Raw genomic sequence first — 23,634 nt, forward strand, 5'->3', positions numbered from 1 at the left:
GTTCTAGGTCCAACTCGCTGGAACAAGTTTACAGGCTGCTGCCCAGTCCTTAAATGTACAGGTAAGGATTATCTTGTCTCTGAAGTTCAAAATCCCACATATGTCCTCATTTCTATTATTGTCTGGGTTCAATTTTACTAAAATGGAAATGGTCAGTCAATAAAAAGCATTTATTAATTGCCTACCGGTTCTATACTAGGTGCTAGGGATAAAAGTATAAATAATGAAACAATTCAATTGATAATGAGTTTACATTCTAATGGGGAAGATGATTACCTATAAAAATGTACAATATAAATGTAAAGTTAATAAATACAAATATAAGGGGAAGCTAGCCTTGAATTCAGGAAGACCGGAGTTCAAATGTGGTCTCAGACACTTAACCTTAACACTTCCTAGCTGTGTGACCCTGGGCAAGTCACTTAACCCCAGCCTCAGGGGGAAAAAATAAAAATAAATACAAAGATATACAAAATTGTTAAGTACAGGGTAATTTGGTAAGGAAAGCACTAGCAAGAATCGGGAAAGAATTCATAACAAAGATAGTACTTGAAATGTGTCTTAAAGGATGGAGGGGGATATGGGTCATCCCACAAGACAAGAACCTTGTAAAGCTCCTCTCTTCCTTTAAAATACAGTTCAAGTACCATCTTCTTTATTAATTCTTTTCCCGACTTAAGATAGGGAAATCAATAGGAGAGAAGGCTCTAAACTAAGTAGCTCTGTGAGGAGAGAGAAAAGGGGTTAAAAATGAGACATTGTAAAGCCACTGAATGTATGGGGGAGCAAGATAGGAGGAGTAAAGGAGAATGGCAAGGTTATGAACTTGGGTAAGTGGAAAGGTATTGGTGCTTTGAGCAGAAACAGGGAAGATCCGTTATGGACATATTTAATTAAAGTTGTCTCTGGGATATCCAATTTGAAATGTCCAAAAATAAACAATTGGGAAAACATTAGGATAGTGACTGGTGCTGTGCTAAGATGATGGTTAAAGTCATGGAAACTAATGAGGTTACTGAGAGAGTATAGAAGGAGAAAAGGAGGAGAGTAGGATAGCCCTATGAGGAATATCAACCTCGACTCAGACAAAACTGGAAATCTTTCTCCTTCTCACATACACATACACTCTCTTTCCTTGTCTGTCTATCTCTGTGTCTCTGTGTTTCTCTTCTCTTTCTGTCTCTATTGAACAAAATTACATGCAGACTGAATTTGAGTTCGATGAAGGGCTTTGTAGGATTTCATCAAACATGCTGCTTCCTTTCAATGTGATGCCTGAGTAACAAAGAGAAAAGATAAAAAATAAGAGTTACTAAAGATGCGTTTCCCTAGATGAGAACACTAAAGAACTTAGATTGAGCAAACCATGAGCCCTCACTGAGTGGGGACTCTGTCACAGAAGGAAACAATTCTGAAGAAAGGAAATGAAGGTTGAGTGAGAAGCCTTCTTTTCTGAGAGAGAGAAGACTGAAGATTACCTTGGTTGCCATGGCAAACTTTCCTCCCTGAGAGAGATGTTGGCAAACAGGCTGTATCTCCAATGCAGAATGTTTACAGTCCTGCTTGGTAATTATCTCTCAATGACTGGCAGAATTAATCAGAGCCTTTATGTTAATTAGCCTGCTCTGCAGTCCCTAAAACAGGTGGTGGGAAATATGCAAATCTATGCAGAATTTTAATGCTCTGCATAGCCAGTTTTAATTACCATAGAATCTTCTCTCGTACCCCCTTGGGGAGTGTGTTCTCCCTCTTGAATGCAGTATTTTCTCTTGAATTTTTTTTCTTTTTTTTTTTTTTATTGGAAATGTTGAGTCTAAACTACTTTGAAACTACCATTCAAAGATTCTGTAGGTCAGGTGAATCCTTTTCAAATTGATGTTTGAAAATATTACAAACTGACCACCAGGTAAATTTCAGAATAATGATAGAGGTTTTGAGGCAATAGGTAAATTGTATATTCTGTCACATTTCTGTAGTTCAGTTTTTGTGGGCCAAGTTTGTTTTTGCTTTTAAAAATTAGAATTGTAGCTTTGGCAATATTGGAACAAAGGAATTAAAATTCTGATAACAGCAAATATTGTATTCAGAGGACTTAGACAAAAATAAAGGCTTAAAGATCTTTACCTGTGATAATAGCTGAACAGACTAAACCCTATATTTTAAAATCAGTCAGTCAGCAAGTATTAACTGAGTACAAAATCCTGAACTTGGTGTTAGAGATGGAAACAGAAATGAACAAGCCATGCTCTCAGAGAGCTTGCACTCTCTCACAGAAATAATATGTTTGTAAAGAACCACACAATTATTAGGTGAATTTTGGCAGTATGGAGGATACTCTAGCATCTGGGGATCAGAAAAGACTAAATGAAATCATGTTCTTTAAATAAGGAGCTACAGACCTCTCTTTTAAAACTATTGTAGAGATGCAGTATGTTGTGTTGTGGTTTTTTTTTTTCCTAGTCTAAATCTAATGAAGAATCTGGGGATTCCCAGCAGCCAAGCCAGCCTTCCCAGCAGCCTTCAGTTCAGGCACCCATCCCCCAAACTCAGCTCATGCTGGCTGGAGGACAGATAACAGGGGTAAGTTTTTTTTTTTTTTCTCAAGAATTCTAATAAATTTATTATTTTGAGAACTGTCTACCATCAGTAATACAACTATCTATGCTTGACATTATTATATCCTCAAAAAAGGACTGTCACACTGGAAGAGCAAGTCTTCATTGTTAGAAATATTCAGTACATCTCTTGTTATGACAGCAGATGTTTGGGTAAAATAAGGCTTTCTTACCCCCATTTTAGTTGCTTTTCACCATGTAATGGAATCATTATTCAATGTGAGGCAACTATATTATAGAAATCATTAACATTGTAAACACAGCATTATGACTTCAAACCAGTAGTAGCATAGTGGAAAAAGTTGTTTTCTCATTAACTCCAATAGTTATTATGTATATCAGGGTTATGGTGGATCCATTGTTTTGCCACTTTTTTAATGTACTGAAATGTTTTATAATATGATCATTTATTTAATAAGTTTTTTATCTTTGTTTTTGGTTATGTTGAACTACAGTTGGAGAACACATTAAACTTTGACATCTCCTAACAATTCATTTCAGTAAAGTTTGTTATTCATAGGAGACTTATTTTTAAAGGATTTTTGTGGAGCTGACCAGGTTTTATGGAGAGATAAATTCAGATTTGATTTCTTAAATATTTTATGTACAATTTAGAAGGTTGTTCTTAAAAAGAAGATGATTCCATTAACTTGCTAGACCTTACACTTCAGAATGTGAAATGACATCTTTTCCTTGAATGGCATTTACAGATCTTTCATTTTCAATTACTGTGGAAACTCCAGTAAGGGGAAAATAGTTGTAACAAATTTGAGTAAATACCCTGATATAATTTTACCCTTTCCCCCCAGCCAAAGTATACTTTAAGTTGTCTTAGGAAAGCAGATTTTAAATCCACTCTAAGCAGTTTTCTTTTTATAATAAGAAGGGTGGCTATATATGTGTTTTGTTTTGCATAATGATTGTCTGACATGGCAAGAGTCATTTAGGATTTCAGGTCTGTGTAGATGGAGATTCTATTAAACCTGAACATTAGGATTCATTTGCATGTAAAGAGACAGGCCTTCACCACCTGTTTCACAGAGATAATACATGTTTGGAAAAGGGATGTAAAGTTGGAGACTCAATCCTTTCAACAACAGAAAAGATTGTGTGGGGTAGAGGCTGGAGGGAGACTAGGAGAGGAAACAAATAGAGCTCCTGTTCTTTAGTCATATCTTTAGACATAATGGCAATGATGGAATATGGCAGGGAATTCATGCTAATGTGTAGCAGCTGGGGCCTTATCACTTCTTTCTGTGACCATATCCAGCATTCCTATTTCTCATTCATCATACTAATCACTTGCTTTTCTGTTGAGTATTCTGTATTCTTTTTGTATTCTGTTGATGCTGACTTTTATGTATTTGTTTATTTTTGACTTGCTAATTAATTACCTTTTTGTATTAACTTTGGAACCTCAGAGAAGCTTGGGTAATTTTCTAAATCTTAAGTGTGGCGTGATGGCTAGCTTCAACTTGAAATGATCTTGGAACTTCCAGCTATGCAGTCAGGTCACCCTTAGCACTTGAACCTGGAAGATGCCCCAATCAGGTTCTGTAGAAAGTAAGGTTAGATTTTGAGCTCCTGAGCTCCTGTTCTGAAAATAACAGGAAAGCTTTTGACTCCAGCCACTGACTATTGTTTGATCTAACTGTCTTTAGCTTGCCCTGACCCCAGCCCAGCAGCAGTTACTGCTACAGCAGGCACAGGCCCAGCTGCTGGCAGCTGCAGTTCAGCATTCGGCCAGCCAGCAGCACAGCGCTGCGGGTGCCACTATCTCGGCCTCCGCTGCAACGCCAATGACGCAGATCCCTCTGTCGCAGCCCATACAGATTGCACAGGTGAGTGCCCAGGAAAGCCAGTGTGGATATTCTTGGTATTTCCATCTAACTGCTATAGTTATAGAGACAGGAGCCAAGCTGTATCCAGTCCATTTTCCATGTCATTCTGCTATAAATATAATACATCTGTTTGTTTGGCTTTATATTGTAAACACAGAGCTGATTGCCTAATAACTGACTGTTTATTTAAGTGACAGTTCTTGAATAATTAATTGGTATTTTTCTACAGCAGAGGGATTACTATATTTGTTTTAATTAGTTAATTGTAGCAGACATGAATTGTTTAACGTATTCAGCAGTTAGAATAAGGCACCTCATCTGTTTGCAAGTAGTCACTGAGCTATATGATCTCTGGGATTGGTCAGGCACTCAACAGTTTGGGTTTTCACATTTTAAGTCTAAAATGGGGAAAATCTGTAGAACACTAATCAAATTATTTAGAAGGCAAAAAACAGAATCTATCAAAAAATGATTAATGAAATTGTTGATTGAAGAAAAAACAAGATTAAGAGATGATAATAGTCTTATAGGCATAAAAAATACATAAGATGTTATTTTCTTAAAAGTAGTGCTGAACAATTGTTAGTTTTCTATCAAGAACCAAAGATTTAAATACAGTGATGAGAATTTCATTGGACAAATAAAAGAAATTATAGTTATGTGTGGTGCTTAGGTAATGGAAAGTATTATAAACATCTAGCTAAAATAAATCTAATATTTTTATAATGCCCTTTCATTTTCTTAAATTTCTTTTCAATCTAATTTTGTCTATGAATCAGAAATTTTAAGAAGAATCAAATTAGTTCTATTTACACTTATTCTGACACAACAAAGTCCATGAAATTATAAGTTCTTTGTTGCATTACTGTGTGCCCTGGGAGGGAGGAAGATGGACAATAGACAGACACTGTGTTTAGGTGAACAATTGCTTTATTATCTGTCTGTGCCAGTTTGTATGTTTTTGTCATTGAATATGCTAGACCTGTTGAAAAAACTTCTGTCAGAGTGGAAAAAATCACTGGACTTGGATTCAGAAGGTCCAGCTCTACCACTTACAAGGTGTGTGACCTTGGGCAGTGCTACCTTTCTAATAGACAGCATTTCATGAGGAAAAGATATGAGGGTTTAATAACTGTATGAATCATTTAGGACAATATGGCAGCTGAAAAAAATGTTAATCTGGTCTTAAGTACATTGAAAGACTTGTAGTTTCCATAATTTCATCAGGTGATAGCTCCACAGGCATTGTCCTCCCAGAAGGCCATCCACATCTTAGAAAATTGTGTTCCATTCTAAGCATTTCTTTTCAGGAATGAAAGGAGTAAACTAGAGGTTATCCATCTAGAGAAAGGTGAGGAACCTCAAGCTCATTTCATGTGACAATCTAGGAAAGACTAAGCATGGTTACCCTGGGGAAGAGAAGACTAGGAAGGAAGAGAAGGTGAGGGAATAAGGGAAAAAATGTGATGACTGATGACCAGCTGTATGGAAGGAGAATTGGGCTTTTTCTGTTTACCTCCAGAAGACAGGACTGGGAGCATTGGATACAAGTTACAGAGATAACTTTAGAGTTCACCAAAGAAAAAATACCATTTAGATCAATCCAAAGTGGAAGGAAATATGCCCTTCTTATCAGAGATCTTCAAGCTAGCACTGATCTTGAACAGACACTGAAAGGGAATTTTTATTATCGTGTGACTTAGACTAGGTGGCCTTCCTTTTTCTTTTGAAATTCTGTGCTTTGTTTACTGAGCTATGAACTAGAGATAATAATATTCTTTTAAAATTGTGAAATGTACAAGTTGCTTTGAAGGTATGGAAGAATTTGTAATATCTAATTTTGCCATTTTGGGGGGATTAATTAGTTAGTATGGACCTGCTTAAACTCTTATCTCAATATCTCAAATGCACATTTATTTTTTTCAGGATCTGCAACAGCTGCAACAGCTACAACAGCAGAATCTCAACCTGCAACAATTTGTGTTGGTGCATCCAACCACCAACTTGCAACCAGCACAGTTTATCATCTCGCAGACGCCACAGGGGCAGCAGGGTAAGTCCTGAAAGCTTTCATTGGCAATAGTCTTTACTTGTTTCACAGTAATACTGGAAATAGTTTGCCATCTCCTGTCTGTTAGCGCAGTGTTTAAATTTAACATTTAAAGTACTTTTTGTCAATTACTATGTTAAGGTACTGAAGGTGAATATCCACTGCCACGTATGATGAGAAAAATGTAAACTCTCCTCTGTGTGTATACTTTCCAAATTCTTTCATTGTTTTTTTTTTAATTAGTCACTGTTGATAAAAAGGGAGACTATTCTGGCTCCTACCACATAAACCATGCTCTTAAGGGCCAACCATGAAAATTACCATAGGAAGTTGTGCTTCTTATTCTGCCCTTCTTTGTTAGACTTCACAAGGAAAGAATAGCTAGGTAAGACTAGGAGTAGCAGAAACACTTTGAATTTATTAAATCTTGGTTGAGGTTTCATATCCATTTGATCTTAAGTCTGATTGTCTTTCTGTAAAATGTACCTGAGATTAATGCTATCCTTAGCATTCTTAGAAGTGCCACTGCCCTAGACTAGGTAACCTCAGGTGAATCATTAGACTTGCTTCAAAAGTAGTCTTTCGGTGCCCCTGTTAACCTTCCTAAAGTATCCCTTGATCATATTTCTATCTTGAAAAGCTACAGTAATTCCTTATTATCTAAACTCTTACTTTAAGCCCCTCTGTCCTTTTTGTATATTAATTTTGTATACCATGCCTCTCCAATTTGATCTCTCTCCTCTTGCCCCATTTTTGTTCTTATTCTTGCCATTTTGTGGCTTTGTGATGATAATAATGATGATGGCCACAGTCCTCCTTTTACAGATGAGAACACTAAGGCAAACAGAAGTCAAATGACATATATCTGATAAGTGTCTGAAGCAGGATTTGAACTTAAGTTTTCCTGCCTTCAGACCCAGGGTTTTGTTCACTGTACCACCCAGCTTGCTTAAATTGCCCTTTTTGAGTTTTCCATCTAAGGAGACCATAAATCCCATCTGTCAAAGTACAGTTTAAATCTTCCCTTCTAATCTATCTTAGCCTGAAGGAAAGTAGGAGGGGGGAAATACTAGAAGGGGAAAGAGTGAGAGAAGAGTGGGCCCATTGTGGGAGGGGCTGGTCAGAAGCAAAACACTTGAAGAGGGACAGGATGAAAGGACAGAGGATAGAATAAATGGGAGATATGCAGTTAGCAATAGTAATTATGAAAATAATTTTGAAGTGAGTTTCTCTGAAGACCTCATTTTTCAAATATATAGGCAACTGAGTCAAATTTACTTTAAAAAAAATAAGAGCCATTTTCCAATTGATAAGTGATCAAAATATATGATTTCTATATGCCCAAAGGGTTATGCATATCATGCATATCCTTTGATCTATAATAATACCACTACTAGCATGAATTTTAAAAGATTTTTTTAAAAAGAAAAAGAACCTATATCATAAAAGTATTTATAGCAACTCTTTTCTCAGGGCAAAGAATTAGAAATTGAGGGGTGGGATGCCTATCAAGTCAGGAATGGCTGAAGAAATTGTGGTATGTGATTATGAAGGAATATTATTGTTCTATAAGAAATGATAAATAAGATGCTATCAGAATAACCTGGAATATCCTCCATAAGTTCAAACAAAGTGAAATGTACCATGTACATATTAGTAATAGCAAAGTTTTGGGATGTTCAGCTTTGAATGACTTCGTTATTCTTAGTGATGCAATGTTCCAAGACTACTCTGAAAGACTTATGATGAAAAATGCTGTCCCTATCCAGAGAAAAAACTGATTGTATCTGAATACAGACTGAAGATATTTTTTCTTTCATTTTATTTTTCTGTTAAGTTCAGGTTTCATTGAAAGAAAGTCCTGATAACCTGCAAGTTTGTTGAAGGTCCATTTTTTTCATTCAAAATTATAGATACTTTTGCTGAATATAATATTTTTGGCCATAGTCCTCGTTCTTCTGATTGTCAATATCTACTGACTTGTAGTCCTTTATTGTGATTGCTGCTAAGTCTTGTATAATTCTAATTGTTCCAGTATATTTGAGTTATTTTTTCTTGTTTTTGCAAAATTTTTTCTTTGATCTAGGGGTTTCGAAAATTGGCAATAATATTCCTGTGTGTTTTCTACAAAGGATCTCTTTCAGGTGGTGATCAGTGGATTTTTTCCTATTTCTCTTTTCCCTTTATGTTCTGTCTCTCCCGGACAATTTTATTGGATTATTTCCTGCATTATTTTGTCAAGGTTCTCTTTTTGGTCATAACTTTCTGGCAGTCCAATTATTGTTATATTTTCTCTTTCTGATCTATTCTCCAGATTTGTCATTTTTCTTATGTTTTACATTCTGTTCTATTTTCTCATTCTTCATAATCTGTTTTGTTATTTCTTGATTTCTCATAGTTTCACTGGCTTCCCTTGCCTAGTTCTAATTTTCAAAGAATTACTTTCATCTTTCAGCCTCTTGTACCTCCTTTTCTAGTTGGTTAACTTTTTTTCATAATCTTCTTGTTTTTCTTGAATGCTGTTTAGTTTTTAGTTTTTCCTCAATTATATCATTTTATTTTTAAATTCTTTTTTGAGTTTTTTTTTTAATAAATTCTCTCTGGGTAAGGAGCCATTTCACATTATTCTTTGGGGTAGAAGTTGTTGGGGTTTTTTTTTTGTTTGTTTTTGTTTTTAGTGGGGGTTTTTTTGTTTCGTTTTGTTTTGTTTTTTAATTTATTTACTAAAGTGTCCTCTGAAGATGAATCCTGATCTTCCCTGTTCCCATAATATGTTTCAGTGGTGGGATTCTTTCTTTTTTGTTGGTTGAAATACACATATTTTGAAAATGTTCCTAGGTATATTAATAATTATGATGGATTTAAATAACATGAAATGTATTTGAATAATTACCTTTTTACATTATCAAAGTGACTAAAGAATCTATCTCTTAGAAAAAAATGATCATGGGTAGTATTTTCATATTACAGCAAGGTATACAAAGTATCTTCTATACATTGTTTCTACAAATTATTTGTCAGATGAGAATAGCCTTTGTGATCGTGTCTTTTAGGTTTTTGCCTGTTTTTACATTTTTGTTCTTTAATTTAAGCTACACAGAAGTTCTTTGGAACTGCATTGTTGTTTGAAGAAAACATATTCTCAAAGGCTTTTGTCATTCATCAAGTTCTGACAAGTTATATCATTCTGGCAAGATTTCTTATAGTCTTCATGATAGGCTGCCTTACTTCCGAGTCCTACACCAACCAAGACAAGAAAAGCTTATCATCAGTTGGCTGGCTGCTCCTTGTTGAATTACTTGGTTATGTCATCTCATGAGGAAAAGAATACCAACTGGGTCTCAGTCTTATGCAGCTCCTTTTAACTTTTGCAAGGAAAATAGCAGAAAAGAAAGCAAAGAATGATAAAAATCATAGTTTTTAGATTAGGTATAAACAAATATTAACTTAACTGTTGAAGGTTCTAGCAATGAGGGAAAGATGGCCTTTGCAGCCTCTTAGAAAGAGAAGAGACTTCAAGAGAGGGGAGGTGATTGAGAAGGAGACCTTGCTTTGATGAAGGGATGAGGTTACATTGAAAACCCAATGACTCTGTGAGACAAGAAGTATATTAAAACAAAGTCGAAAGAATGAAAAAATAGAGGGGGGATAAAGGTATTTCATAGCAAAAAAGATACTCTGAAAAACAGATCAAGAAAGTTTAAAAAAATAAAAATAATTGGATAACCTAAAAGCACAAAAAAGCCTTAACTTTATATTTTTTAAAATTTTATTAATATATTATTTTTCCAAATACATGTAAAGATGGTTTTCAACATATTAGTTTTTATAATATTTTGAGTTCCAAAATTTTTTCTCTTCCCCTCTTATCTCCTCCCTCCCCACAGTAGCAGGCAATCTGATACAGGTTATACTGATATATTTGGTTGTAACATATTTCCACATAAGACATTGTATTTCAAGAAATATTTTTAAAACTTCCCAGCTCTTTTAGAACCAGAGAACAAGGTGGAGATAGAAAGAATCCATTTGCTACTTTCTAAAAGAAATCCCAAAATATAAACTTGACAAGATCCAGAGGTTTTGGTCAAAGGAAAAAATTTTACAAACAGTTAAAAAGAAATCAAAGTATCCAAGATCACAAGGTTTAGCAGCCATTATCAATAAAGTAGTGAAGATCATGGTTACTATATTCTAGAAAACTAAGGATGTGGGCCTACAGCCAAGAAGAACTTATCCAGCAAAACCAAGTATATTCCTATTGGTGGTGAGGAATGGGGGGCGGATTGATCTTTAATGAATTAAAGCATTTCCAAGCATACCTGAAGAATTCTTGAAGTGAAAGATCAAAGTTCCACAGAAATTTTTAATTACAAACATAAGATTTAAGAGAAATATAAAATAGGAAGCAAACATTCATAAAGGATTAAACAAGAATGAACTACTACATTAAAATATAGGGAGATGACATCTATGTCCTTTCTAAACTCTCATCTTCATTGAGGGTCATAAAGGAAATCTAATTAGAAAAGGCCTGGGAGTGGTTTGTTACGTCTTGATGAATTTAAGAGAAGAATGAAAGAGAAAAAACACTGGGAAATGTTGGAGGGATGTGGGGTAGAAAATATGGAAAGAAAGGTTAAGGATCATAGTCTCACATGAGTACGCAAATAAAGAGGAAGGCTTAAGAGAACACTTGAACCTCACTCTCTTTTGAACTGGTCAAAGGAAGGAAGAATATACATATAGAAGCAGATAGAATTGGTTATAAAAATATATTTTTCTCAAAAAGCAAATGAGAAGATAAAAGGGAATTAGAAGTAGATGGAGATCGATTAGTCCTTAGGGGGGCTGGGGTAGGGAGGGAAGAAGAGAGGATATAAACTATACAAAATCCAGTTCTTTTTGAGATGACAAAGAATGAGAAGCTGAGAGGATACACATAAATTTGAGAATGAAAAGTTCTAATATATAAATAAGATAGAATATTGTCTTGATGCAATGAAAGGTTTTTCCTGAGCACTAGCTTTCTATGGAACACTTTTCTGAGTTCCTAACTTGATAACTATATAGAGTGATAGCATTTTCTTCTAACATGGTAGTGTATTCTTTTAATTTCCTCTTAATAAATTTGTCTTTAATCATATTTTATAATCTATAGGGACTGTTTTTTCAGCATCAAACCAGCTGAATTAGCTTACTTAGGCCTTGTACCTACCAATCTATCAATTGGTACAACACTGAATTATTGAATAGAAGAATTCCATCTAAAAAATAAACCTAAAAATATTAATTGTATTATTATTTTCCTATCACAATTTATTGTAAAAAAGACATTTAATTTGAATGAACCTTAAGTGAAATTGTTCAGCCAAGAATTTAAAACAATATTATCAGGAAATGGAATAAAAGGTTGCTTTTCCCCCCCATCAATTACTTGCTCTTTCTGCCAGTGTTCGATACCGATTCTTAATATTTCAAGAACAAAACTTTTGCATTTTACAGGCCTCTTACAAGCGCAGAATCTTTTAACACAACTACCTCAGCAAAGCCAAGCCAACCTCCTGCAGTCTCAGCCAAGCATCACCCTCACCTCACAGGTCAGTTTTCTTTCACAACTATTACTTGCTCTAATTATTTTGTCTTGTTGGGTTATTGATCTTGGTTGATTATTGGGTTTGTATAATGATTTAGAAAAAGTAAAGTATACTGGTAAAATTACTCCTAAAAATTCTTAGAATCAAGGAAAAGTATACGTAACACCTGTCAACCCACAAAGGAAAGTTGACAAATAGTCATCAACTATGAAAACCTTCAGAGAATGGTTTGATTAATTTTTCATATTTAGAAAAGGGAATTACACTTTTATTTTGCCACAGCACTTTTAATGTTTATAAAACACTGTATACCTAATAACTTATTTGATGCATTATATGATCTGTGTTTTGTGCAGAGAGAAAGCAGATGAGGAGAAGGGGGTTGAAAGATGATGTTAGAGTTCCACTGGTCACACAGCAAGTAGTGACTCTTAATCTTTAAAGAAAGCTCTTTAAAACAAAAAAAAAAAGTTTGCCTACATAAATCTGGGTTTTAACTAGTTTTTTATAGATGGATCATGGAGGAAAATATTATAGAATTAGATCTTGCCATTTCCTCTGTACTGAGGAGTAATAAATATCCTAATGGATGACAACAAAAGAATGAAAGGAAAGGAAATAATCATTATATATACATATGTATTATGTGATAGTGGTTATACTAAATCCTTTAATATTGTCCTATCTGAATATTATAACGAGCCTGGGAGGCTGGGGCTCTGATTATCCCCATTTTACAGTTAAAGAAACAGAAGCAGTCAGAGGTAAAATAACTTGCCCAGACTTGAATAGCTGCTAAGTGTCTGAGGTCAAATTTGAACCTGGGTCTTCCTGACTCTAGACTCAGTGCTTTCTGCATTATGGCATTCTACAGCATCTCAGCAGAAAACTTTTGGTTAACTTTGTACATTTCTTCAACAGGCATTAATTAATCCTCAATTCTTTACCATCATAGATATGTTGGGTATTTTGAGAAGCAAACTCTTAAGACACTGAGAAAATATAAACTTAAAAAGCATAGATATTCCTGGCAATGGGGATTCTAAATTAAGTCAGAAGACTTAAGTCATAGTTGACACCCATCACTTTCCTTGAGTCTTTGTTGAAAGTCTATAGTCTCTCACTTCTTCCCCTCCTTCTTATCTTTAATCACTCTTTATCAGCTAGTCTTATGACCGTGAAAAAGTTTTTTAACCTCTGAGTCTCTTTCTCCCTTTTTCACATGTAAAATAAAATTGTTGAACTCAATTATCCCATCAGGCACAACAGTTATTATAGAAACTACTACTTTCCTATAAGAGGGTACCTTTGTGGCCTGCTAACTATTGACACCAGGGTTGGACTATTCTAAACTGTCTTTTCTTGGTTCTTCTTTTCTTTTGGTGCTGAGGTAGCTTAGAAAATTAAGGGAGGTGAATCCTGCTTCTTAAATGCCACTTCACCCATTTTGCAGTATGGGAGCCACCTGACAGTGGCTGCTGGAGGTCTAACTCAGACCTGTAGAATGGTCTCTTCATGTGAGAGGATGATGATGATTATATAAGGAGATTGAGAGGCCGATGCATTGTCTGACCTCTCTCCTCTTCCCTCTGCCTTCAGTTTATTTCATTCCCAGTCCAACACCTGTGTCAGCAAAGGCTGCTCTGAAACTCCTTCAGATGTTATGATTCACAGGTGTGGATGCTCTCAGAGAATTGACCTGCCCCTTCACCTAGGCATGGTCCTCAACAATTCCATGTTTTTTCTTTTAGACATGATTATTTTCCCCTCACTGCATGGTCAGTAAGTTTATGCATTTGCTGTTATCTGAGTCCACACATTGAGGAATGCAAGCAGCACTATCATCTCTGGAGGATGATTGCAGCAGGTGTTGATCTTGTAAGATATCATAGAGGCAAACTTTCAAATGGAGAAGAAGACTATAGTCAGAACAGGCATTTAAATCTCTCATCAATCTCCTGGCTTGGCCTTTTGATGTATTGGCCCATTTGATTACTTTGACTAAAAAAGTCTCTCTGGGTCTCTTCTCCTTTCTCTTCCCTGTGGGGTACTGAAGGAAGGATTCTACTCACGAACAAATCTTGGGTGCTGCTGCTTATGTCCCATGTTGGGTGCCAAAATGTAATGTCCGGATTAGCTCTGTGGAGGACCTTGGAATCAGCCGAGTCCTTGGTCTTAGTTGGAAAGTGAAGGAGAGAGGAGAGCTACCACGTGGCTAGTCAAAGATGGAGTCTGGAATCTGGAATCTTGTGTCTGTGGCTGAGAGCTATGGCTGAGAGAGTGTTCCCAGTTGTCCCAGCCCTTAAATACTTCAGTACGATTACGTCACTATACCACACTGAGCATGTGCAACCATTACATCTACATCACCATACTAAGACCTAAGTAAACTATAAGTACCTTACTGACCTACATTTAAGCACACATTTTCAGAGTTCCTGCCCTCTACACACCCAGAAATGGCTCTTGTCCAGTTTCAGTCCAAAAATCTGGGACTAAAGTGACCTGGTTGTTACAACATTATGAAAAGATGGATTGACCCTTTGTTGTTTGGGGTTAGAGCCGGGCCTGCATCTGGAAAAGATGAAATGAGGATCGCTTCTACTTTTCTGTTTCCATATTGCAAAGTGCAATTTCCATATTGCAGAGTGCAGAACGGAACACTGATAGGATACAGTTTCCCCAAATGTAATCAAAGGAGTTTTTTGTTATAAAGTGTTGATATACAAGAAAGTCTAAACTGTGTTTTCTTGGTTTGTTCTTTTTTTTCTTTTGGTGCTGCAATTGGGGTTAAGTGACTTACCCAGATTCACATAGCTAGGAAGTGTTAAATATCTGAGGCCAGATTTGAACTCAGGTCCTCTTAACTGGTCCAGGGCCAGTACTCTATCCACTGTGCCATCTAGCTGCTCCTAAATTGTGTTTTCTTTACTGGATAGTGATTATTACAAGTTAATAGATACTAAATTATTATCTGTGTTAAATCTGTTCTTTAGATTAGCTGGGCCAGTTAATTCATTTGAAAAGAGTATATTGCTAATAAGCCCAGACCAGAGGTTTGACCTCATACTATAGTTTAAAAAGGATAAAAATTCACAGCAATAAATTCCATCTTTAACTACAGTGTATATTTGTAGTTATTGGCAAATGAAAAGAAGGGAAATATATGTAATTTGTGTTAATTCATGGTAATTCAAAAGTACTTGTTTAAAAAACAATGCAGAAGCATATGTTCTACACCTTATTTTTTAATTTTTTTTAATCATAGCTTTTTATTAATAGAACATATGCATGAGTAATTTTTCAGCATTGACCCTTGCAAACACTCCTGTTCCAACTTTTTCCTTCCTTCTCTCCACCCCCCCTCCCCGTATGGCAGGAAGTTTCATACATGTAAAACATGTTAAAGTATATCTTAAATAATATGTTCTACATATTACTGGACATTTGCACTATATAATTATTTTAAAGCTATTTGAGAAATTTGAAAAATAAATGTACCTGAGTTGTTGATTAAAAAAAAAAAACACCAAAATTATTTATAATAGATTAAAAGCATATTGAATAGTAGTAGTTTCATGATCACTAAATATGTGTAATACATTTAAGATGTAACACTTAAGATTAGGTATGCTGTTTCAAAATCTTCTAATCAACCAGTAAATCAACAATGTTATATATTAAGCATCAAATTATATATGTCATGTACTGTGACAAAAGAAAGAAAAAACTTTCATCAAATAGTTTATATTTTATTGGTGTATACAACTTTTATATGTAGATGTATGTACAAAGTTAATACATGCTAATTGAAGAGAGAAGTTGCATTACTAACCTAGTGGAAGCAGGAAAGGACATGTTTAGGAGAGGGGGATGAGTTAATCTTTGAAGAAAGGAAGGAGGCAGATTTGAGATACAAGTGGGCTCCAAGTATGGGGGGCAGTCTGTGTAAATACAAAATTAGAGGATAGCTTATTTGATTGGGAGGGAGAATGTGTAATGGGAATCTTTATATGATAAAGCTGAAAAGACACATTGAAACCAGGTTTTCAAAATGTCTAACTTTGGAGATTAGGAGGTCATTAGTAACTTTGAGGAGAATGGTCTCTGAGAAGCAAGACTGCCAAAGGCCAAGAAGAGATTATAAAGACAACACATGAAAGCCACAAAGGCAGACTTTTTTTTAGGAGTTTGACTGTGAAAGCTATATATCATCATATCAATGATGGCTTGAGAGAAGGTAGGGGTTAGAGAGGGTTTGGGGCACTTGGGAAAGACATAGCTATGTTTGTAGCCAGAAGAAAGGGAAGGAAATGAGAATTTAGTAAGAGCTTACTGTGTACCAGGCACCAAAACATCCCTGAAAGGTGTAGATGTTTTATTTCCTGTTTTACAGATGAGGAAACTGAGGCAAACAGTATATAAGTGACTTACTCAGTGTCACACAGCTTGTAAGTGCTTGAGTAGATTTCAACTCGTATCTTCCTGACTCTAGACTCAACACTTTTTTATCTGCTGTGCCACAAAAGTTAGAGAGGGTGGGAGCAGGGAATAATTGTGGGAAGAGTTTGTTGAAGAAGGCACTTGGGGATAGTATCAAGGGGTTGTTGGCTTCAATAAAGGGAAGAGTCACCTCTTCATCAGAGACTGGAGCAAAAGAGGAGAGAACACAGAAGATTAGTAAGGGGTTTTGTGGAGAAAAACGATGTGGCACTCATAACAAGTAGCCTCTTTTCAGTAAAGTGTAAGTTGCTCTTTTTTGTCTTTTGTTCTCAAAGAGAACCATTGACCTCAGAGAGAGATGCCATGACATGCAAGTGAGGGGGGCTGGGCAAAGTCCCTCACCTCACTTTCCCCTCCAGAGCTCTCTGAATCCAGTGGCCAGATAAGAGATTGGGATGACCAGAGATGTTCTGGATGCAGGAGGGAACCTGGGCCTTTTTAAGCTAAGGACTTCATGGGTCTTAGTTTGACTGAGGCTGCACCCATTCAGTGATTAAGGCTGAGTAGCAATTGAGAGAAAGAATCTCCTTTTTCATCCTCCTCTAGTAGTGGGGGAAGCTTGAGAGCAAAGATTAGCCCATCTGCTGGGGATGCTGGCGGTAGAGATGATGAAGGTCTGCTTGGCTGCAGCGAGCATCAGGGTAGTTCTGTCAGGAGGAGGAACAGAGATGGCGGGTGGCCTAGAGGGATCGGAGCCCACAAGATAGGAGCAGCAAGGTGGGGCAGGAGACTTAAGGTAGAAGGCTAATAATTGGAGAAGAAAGAAAGTGATGATAAAATGAAAGTGATGGCCCTGGAAAATATAGAGAGATCAAGAGTGGCAGCTAGGTGGTGCAGTGGATAGATCACCAGCCCTGAATTCAGGAGGACCTGAGTTCAAATGTGGTCTCAGACACTTAACACTTCCTAGCTGTGTGACCCTGGGCAAGTCACTTAACCCCAGCCTCAGAAAAAAAAGAGATCAAGAAATATAAGGCCAAAGTAAGGACAACAATAGATCTAGGGAGGAAAAAGCTGTCAAGAGATAAGGGGATGGCAAGATAAGGTTAGAAAAAGAATCTTAGTCTTTTAATCATGGAAATGGGCAAAAACAAGCTCAGGAGTGTAGTTGTAGAGCAAAGGAGAAAGCTTTTGAGAGTTGAATAGACTTGGGAAGTGGGAAGGCTAGGATTCCTTTTTTTTTTAATGTTTTTAATACATATTTAATATTTTAGCATATTTAACATGTTAAATACAATATATGTATACATATTTATACAGTTGACTTGCTACACAAGAAAAATCAGATTTAGAAAGAAGGTAAAAATAACCTGGAAAGAAAAAAATAACAGAGAGTGTAAATGTTATGTTGTGGTCCACACTCATTTCCCAGAGTTCTTTTGCTGGCTGCAGCTGGTTCAGTTCATTACTGCTCTATTGGAATTGAGTTGGTTCATCTCATTGTTGAAGAGGGCCACATCCATCAGAATCAATCATCATATAGTATTGTTGTTGAAGTGTATAATGATCTCCTGGTTCTGTTCATTTCGCTCAGCATCGGTTTATGTAAGTCTCTCCAAGCCTTTCTGAAATCCTCCTGCTGGTCATTTCTTAGAGAACAATACTATTCCATCACATTCATATACCACAATTTTCTCAGTCATTCTCCAATTGATGGGCATCCATTCAATTTCCAGTTTCTAGCCACTACAAAAGGACTGGCATAAGAATTTACAGAGGAAAGGAAGGCTGTGATCTAGATATTTGAATGTTTGATAAAAGAAATGACCCGAGTACTGGCAGTTATTGCCATTAGAATCTAGGTCTGGATCTTCAAGAATATTGATTTTTTTAAATGTAGTTTCTTTCATTATTGAATGATAATAAACTTGACCCCCATTGGTCTCTCTGAGTGTGTTTCTTCTTCTGTGCCTTGTCTGACAGCCAGCAACCCCAACACGCACAATAGCAGCAACCCCAATTCAGACACTCCCACAGAGCCAGTCAACACCAAAGCGAATTGATACACCCAGCTTGGAGGAGCCCAGTGACCTTGAGGAGCTTGAGCAGTTTGCCAAGACTTTCAAACAAAGACGGATCAAACTTGGATTCACTCAGGTATAATAAAATATCCTTCCTTAGTAACCTTTCCCTTAAAATTATTCTTTCTAGATCTCTAGATAACTTCTAGGAAATCTAATTTATTTATTTAAAAATTGTGTTTTCTGCTCTGGTACCACATTGATTTTAAATGAGACCATCACTTTCAATATTTTGTTTATAATTTTTAAAATAACATAATGTTTTTTATAATTTTTTTGTTTATAATATAATGAAGTTAGCAAACCAAAATACTTAAGCCATATGTATAACTGCTGCAAATACATATAATAATCTCAGTAAGATGTTTTTGAAAGATTTTAAAGAATGGTGACAGAGCAGTAGAAGTGTTATGAGAGTTTTGCTATTTGAACTTCATTTCTATTGCACAGATCATTGCACTGTGTGTAAGAGATTAGGACATTGATGACTTCAGGCATCCTTTGAAGAGACCAGAAAGGATCTTTGAAAGTTGGGTTAGAAACTTCTTTTCCTTGGGGGTAGTTTTTAAAGGAATAGAAATGCCCAAATTAAAAAAACAAACAAATATTCAAATAAAACTATCTAAGATTAAATTGGATTATAAGTGAATGATATTAGCAATCAACATTTAATAAGTAAGTTTTTTTTTCTTCAAATATTATATGAATCTTAAAAAGAAGTCTTTTCAATAGTACACTGAGTCTACTTACAAAGCCAAAATTAATTTATTATGTGTGTGTGTATATATATATATATATATATTTTATCTAAAGTATCAGTAATAATGTCTTTGGAGCAGGGAAAGAAATGAACTAAATTGACAGTTGTTTGAAATGGTACAAGATCTTCTTGTAAATTTTTTTAAAAAGAAATAAGAAAATGAATTTGTCCTACATTAAATAATTACAAAAGACTTCTTTTTTTTATCAAATGATTCAATTATCTGAAATTAGAGCCCCCATTTAAATGTTATCCAAACTGATTTTAAAAATATAATACTATACCAGCAGCTCCCCAGGAAAAAAAAAAATCCAGGATTGACATGGGATACCAAAGATGAGGTCCTCTAGAGTAGAATATATGTGTATATATTTTAAATTTACTTTGATCAAGTCAGATGGAATTGGGCAAGTAGGCTTTTTAAAATAAATTAAATGCATTGGCAACAGAAATTAGCTGAAATTTAAAGTTAGAAAATAAATTATCTGACTGAGAAGTCAATTCATAGTTCAAAAATATCGTAATATTATTCTCTGGACAACTTGATTTGGTTTTAGGACATTTGGGAGCTTGCTGTTCTAAGTAATTAAGCTTTTGAATTAAGTACATAGGAAATAATACTAATAAGTAAAGCTCCTATTAATTGTCATACCTGTGAGTAGAATATTTTACATTTTTGAAAAGTTAGCAACTATTTATTGTACAATAATAAATATTTTCTAAATGTTAACACATACACACCAAAAAAAAAAAAAAATTGGAAGAATTTAGTGCATTTATAAGAGCATTTAACTTTCATCCAGAGTAAATCACTTTTCTGTTGAATTTGACCTAGAATCTTGGTGCAGGGGTTGGCTTTTCTTTTTCTTTTCATGCCTAGGAGTTTCCCTACAGTGTATTTTTTCCTATTTTTAAGACTTTTGTCCTCTTCTGCAAAATTAGCTTGGCATATCAGCACTGTCACTTTATCCAGTAGCATTTTTTAAGTACTCATGTGTTACAGATGTAATGGCCAATATTTCTAGATTAAGTATTATTATCCAGACTTTTAACTGCAGCAGAAGAATAATTTTATTTTAATTGGCAAAGGATGGAAAACCAATCTCAACTTTTAGATTACACACTTCAATTTCAGATAATCAAAAGGTGGTTTTGTGTGGTTGCTTTCCTTTATTTTACTTAAAATTTACTAAAGAGAAATTAAGAATACCTATTATTCATTTGATCAAAGAATATTTTCATTTTCTCATTAAATACACATTATAATATTGATATAAATTAGTTTCAATTAGTATCTAATTTAATATTAAGATTTATTATGACTTCCTTATCATCATTATATAACTGGAATGCATTCCCTAGTATAACATATCCATCTCATGAAATGTCAGACAGTTCTTATCTTTTTCCTTTTTCATCTTTTTTTCCCAAAATTACTATATATCTAATGTAGTTCAGGTTACATATGAACCACCTGTGTGAAGCAATTTGTGAGAAAAGATTTAAGCTATTATGAGTTATAGAAACATTAAAATATGATAAACTAAACTGATTAAAATATGACCTAATTGTTTTAATTCAGGTTTTTTAAAGTGTTATTTTACAGTAGATGTAGCATCTTTTTTAAAATTGAGCTACAGAAACCCTGATTAACCAGATCCCTTATCAGCACAGTTTTAGTTAGGTGATCACATAGCTTTATTTACAGTTATACTACTGACTTGCAAGCCTTTTGATAAGTGTTTTACTTGGTTTGTTTTTTTTTTTTTTGTTTTGTTTTGTTTTGTTTTGGTCAAAATTCTTGTTTTCAAACATAAGTTAAAAGAATATTTTGGAGATTTTTTTTTTTTTAATTTTTTTTCTGCGGCTGGGGTTAAGTGACTTGCCCAGGGTCACACAGCTAGGAAGTATTAAGTGTCTGAGATCAGATTTGAACTTGGATCCTCCTGAATTCAAGGCTGGTGTTCTATCCACTGCACCACCTAGTTGCCCCTATTTTGGAGATTTTTGAAATTGTGTTTACAAAACACTTAGAGATGTGTTGCAACTAAGATATTATCAGAACCATTTATTAAACATCTAGTTGGTATTGTAGGCAATGGACTAAAAGGTTTAACAAAAAATTGGTCTTAGTCATCTAATATTGTTATAAATATATATGTCCATGATACAGCAGAACAGATATATTTAACAAGGGCATAAATGGATAAAGCCAGTACCTTTTAGTAATATTTTTTTTTTTATTGAAAAGCAATCAATAGTCAATTGCTAATGGTTATTTTTATTTGGGACCAGATAACGTATAGATATTTGAAATCTGACTGTTTCTCTAGCCTTTTTTTTTTTAATCTTGTAGCTTCAATATTGTCCCTCCCTGACCTTTTATTAGAATTATTAGCAAATAGAAAAAAAGGGATCATTTTAGTTTTCTCTTCTTTCTTCCAAGTGCTCCCCTCCCCATCTCTTGTACTGTAAATGCTAATAACAGTGTAATGTGTAAAGAATAGCAAATAGGCAGAAATAAGCAAAGGCAAACGACTTGGAAAATAATAAAAAAAAAATAAATCTATGGTCCCTAATATTTGGAACTTTTTTTCTTTTTTCCCTATTCACAAAAAAAACATAAAGCCCCCCAGTACATAAAGTTTAAACCTTAAGCTTATGGATAGCTCTTTTAATAATACATTCCAGTTTCTGTTGTCAAAAGGTTAGCAAGTTTACTAGTTCTGCTATTACTAAATGGGTCAAAACTCTCTACTGTGAGCTTTGAATATATTCTTTTAATGGTCAAAGAAATGATCTCTTCAATTATATGCTTTTAGGAATCAACTTTGAAATCCATACTTTGTGATAAAAAAAAAAAATACATTCACTGTTGCCTGCAATGATATACAGGAAAGAAGAGAATAATAATTCACCTTTAGGGGCAGCATCATAGAGTGAAAAGAATTCTAGATTTGTATAGGATCAGGTCCTGGCTTTGTCACTAATCAGCTTTGTCCTTAATTTCCTTATCTGTCAGATGAAGGTCTTGGAATAAGTGATCTCTGATATCTAAAATTTTTTGTTCCACTACTCTGTTAGATTAAAGGGGGGGTATTTATATTGGAAAATTGATTAGGGTAAAAATACCTAAAATGATACCAAAGCTTATACCCTACCTCCCTATATCTTCCATTTTACTCTGTTTTGTTGCACAGGGTGATGTTGGGCTCGCTATGGGCAAACTCTATGGAAATGACTTCAGCCAAACTACCATCTCTCGCTTTGAAGCCTTGAACCTCAGCTTTAAGAACATGTGCAAGTTAAAGCCACTTCTAGAGAAGTGGCTGAATGACGCAGGTGGGTAACTACATCACAGAGGGGAATTGCCATTGGGTGCTATTGAATTGGAATTCTCTGTGTTCATTGCATTCCTGGATTACAGAACCTTCAAGCACAAAAATCTAGGGGTGAAAATGATGTAAATTATGAATGCCTCAATCAAGGAGCTATTTTCTTTTTAATATATAGTTGCTGTATATTAAATACAATATACAATATGTAATATTGTATATTACTTTGTGGGACTTGGGATACATATTACCTTCTGGACCTAGATTGGGGGTGTAGGAGGGCACCATAAAGAAAGCATCTGTTTTATATACATTTTCAAACAGAGCAAATAACTTTATTAATGGATTTTTATGAATATAAGCATTGCTTATTGTATTTCAATCATGAGTCCTATGATCTGTGATTGCATGTTGTTCAGAACTTTTTTCCTTTGGCACTCATTGTACCCTGTTCCTAACTTAGTTACAGCTTAAACAATTTAAATGATCCACCCCTGGTCCCCCAGCTAGTCAGTATCAAAGTCAGAGTTCAAATCCAATTTGTTCTCACTTTAAGTCCAGCAGTCTATCCACTACACCATGATATTACTGTTACTTTTACTCAGTAAAAATAACCTCACATAGGTCATAATTTGGTACATAAATGTTTCAATAGAGATTTCTGGCAGAGCATGTGGATTAACTCACTATCTCCCAAGGTAGCCCAGCTTATTGTACTTTTAGCCACTCCAGCTTTTTTTAGGGAGATTTTCCTTAGGTCAAGTCAAAATATAGATTCTGCATAGCATTTATCTGTTGGTCCTTGACATATCCATTCAGTCAAAGAAAAACAGTTCTAATTTTTTGGCTAGACTATAGCCATTCAAATAGTTTTTAACTATTAAAACTAACATATAATACAATCCTTAGACA

General features: G+C 35.0%; 1 protein-coding gene across 6 annotated transcripts in view; it reads left to right on the plus strand.

Annotated features, from left to right (window-relative positions):
• POU2F1 (POU class 2 homeobox 1) overlaps nucleotides 1-23,634 on the plus strand; it is a 232,011-nt gene that overhangs the window by 171,869 nt on the left and 36,508 nt on the right. For all 6 annotated transcript variants that reach the window (XM_074266501.1, XM_074266503.1, XM_074266507.1 and 3 more), the window contains 7 exons: nucleotides 8-61; nucleotides 2,461-2,580; nucleotides 4,277-4,456; nucleotides 6,383-6,509; nucleotides 12,012-12,106; nucleotides 18,530-18,703; nucleotides 22,588-22,729. In XM_074266501.1, coding sequence (XP_074122602.1) covers nucleotides 8-61; nucleotides 2,461-2,580; nucleotides 4,277-4,456; nucleotides 6,383-6,509; nucleotides 12,012-12,106; nucleotides 18,530-18,703; nucleotides 22,588-22,729 — 892 coding nt within the window. The remainder of the gene's footprint in view (nucleotides 1-7; nucleotides 62-2,460; nucleotides 2,581-4,276; nucleotides 4,457-6,382; nucleotides 6,510-12,011; nucleotides 12,107-18,529; nucleotides 18,704-22,587; nucleotides 22,730-23,634) is intronic.

The sequence above is a fragment of the Sminthopsis crassicaudata genome, chromosome 4, assembly GCF_048593235.1.
Source record: "Sminthopsis crassicaudata isolate SCR6 chromosome 4, ASM4859323v1, whole genome shotgun sequence".
In the NCBI taxonomy this organism is placed as follows: Eukaryota; Metazoa; Chordata; class Mammalia; order Dasyuromorphia; family Dasyuridae; genus Sminthopsis; species Sminthopsis crassicaudata.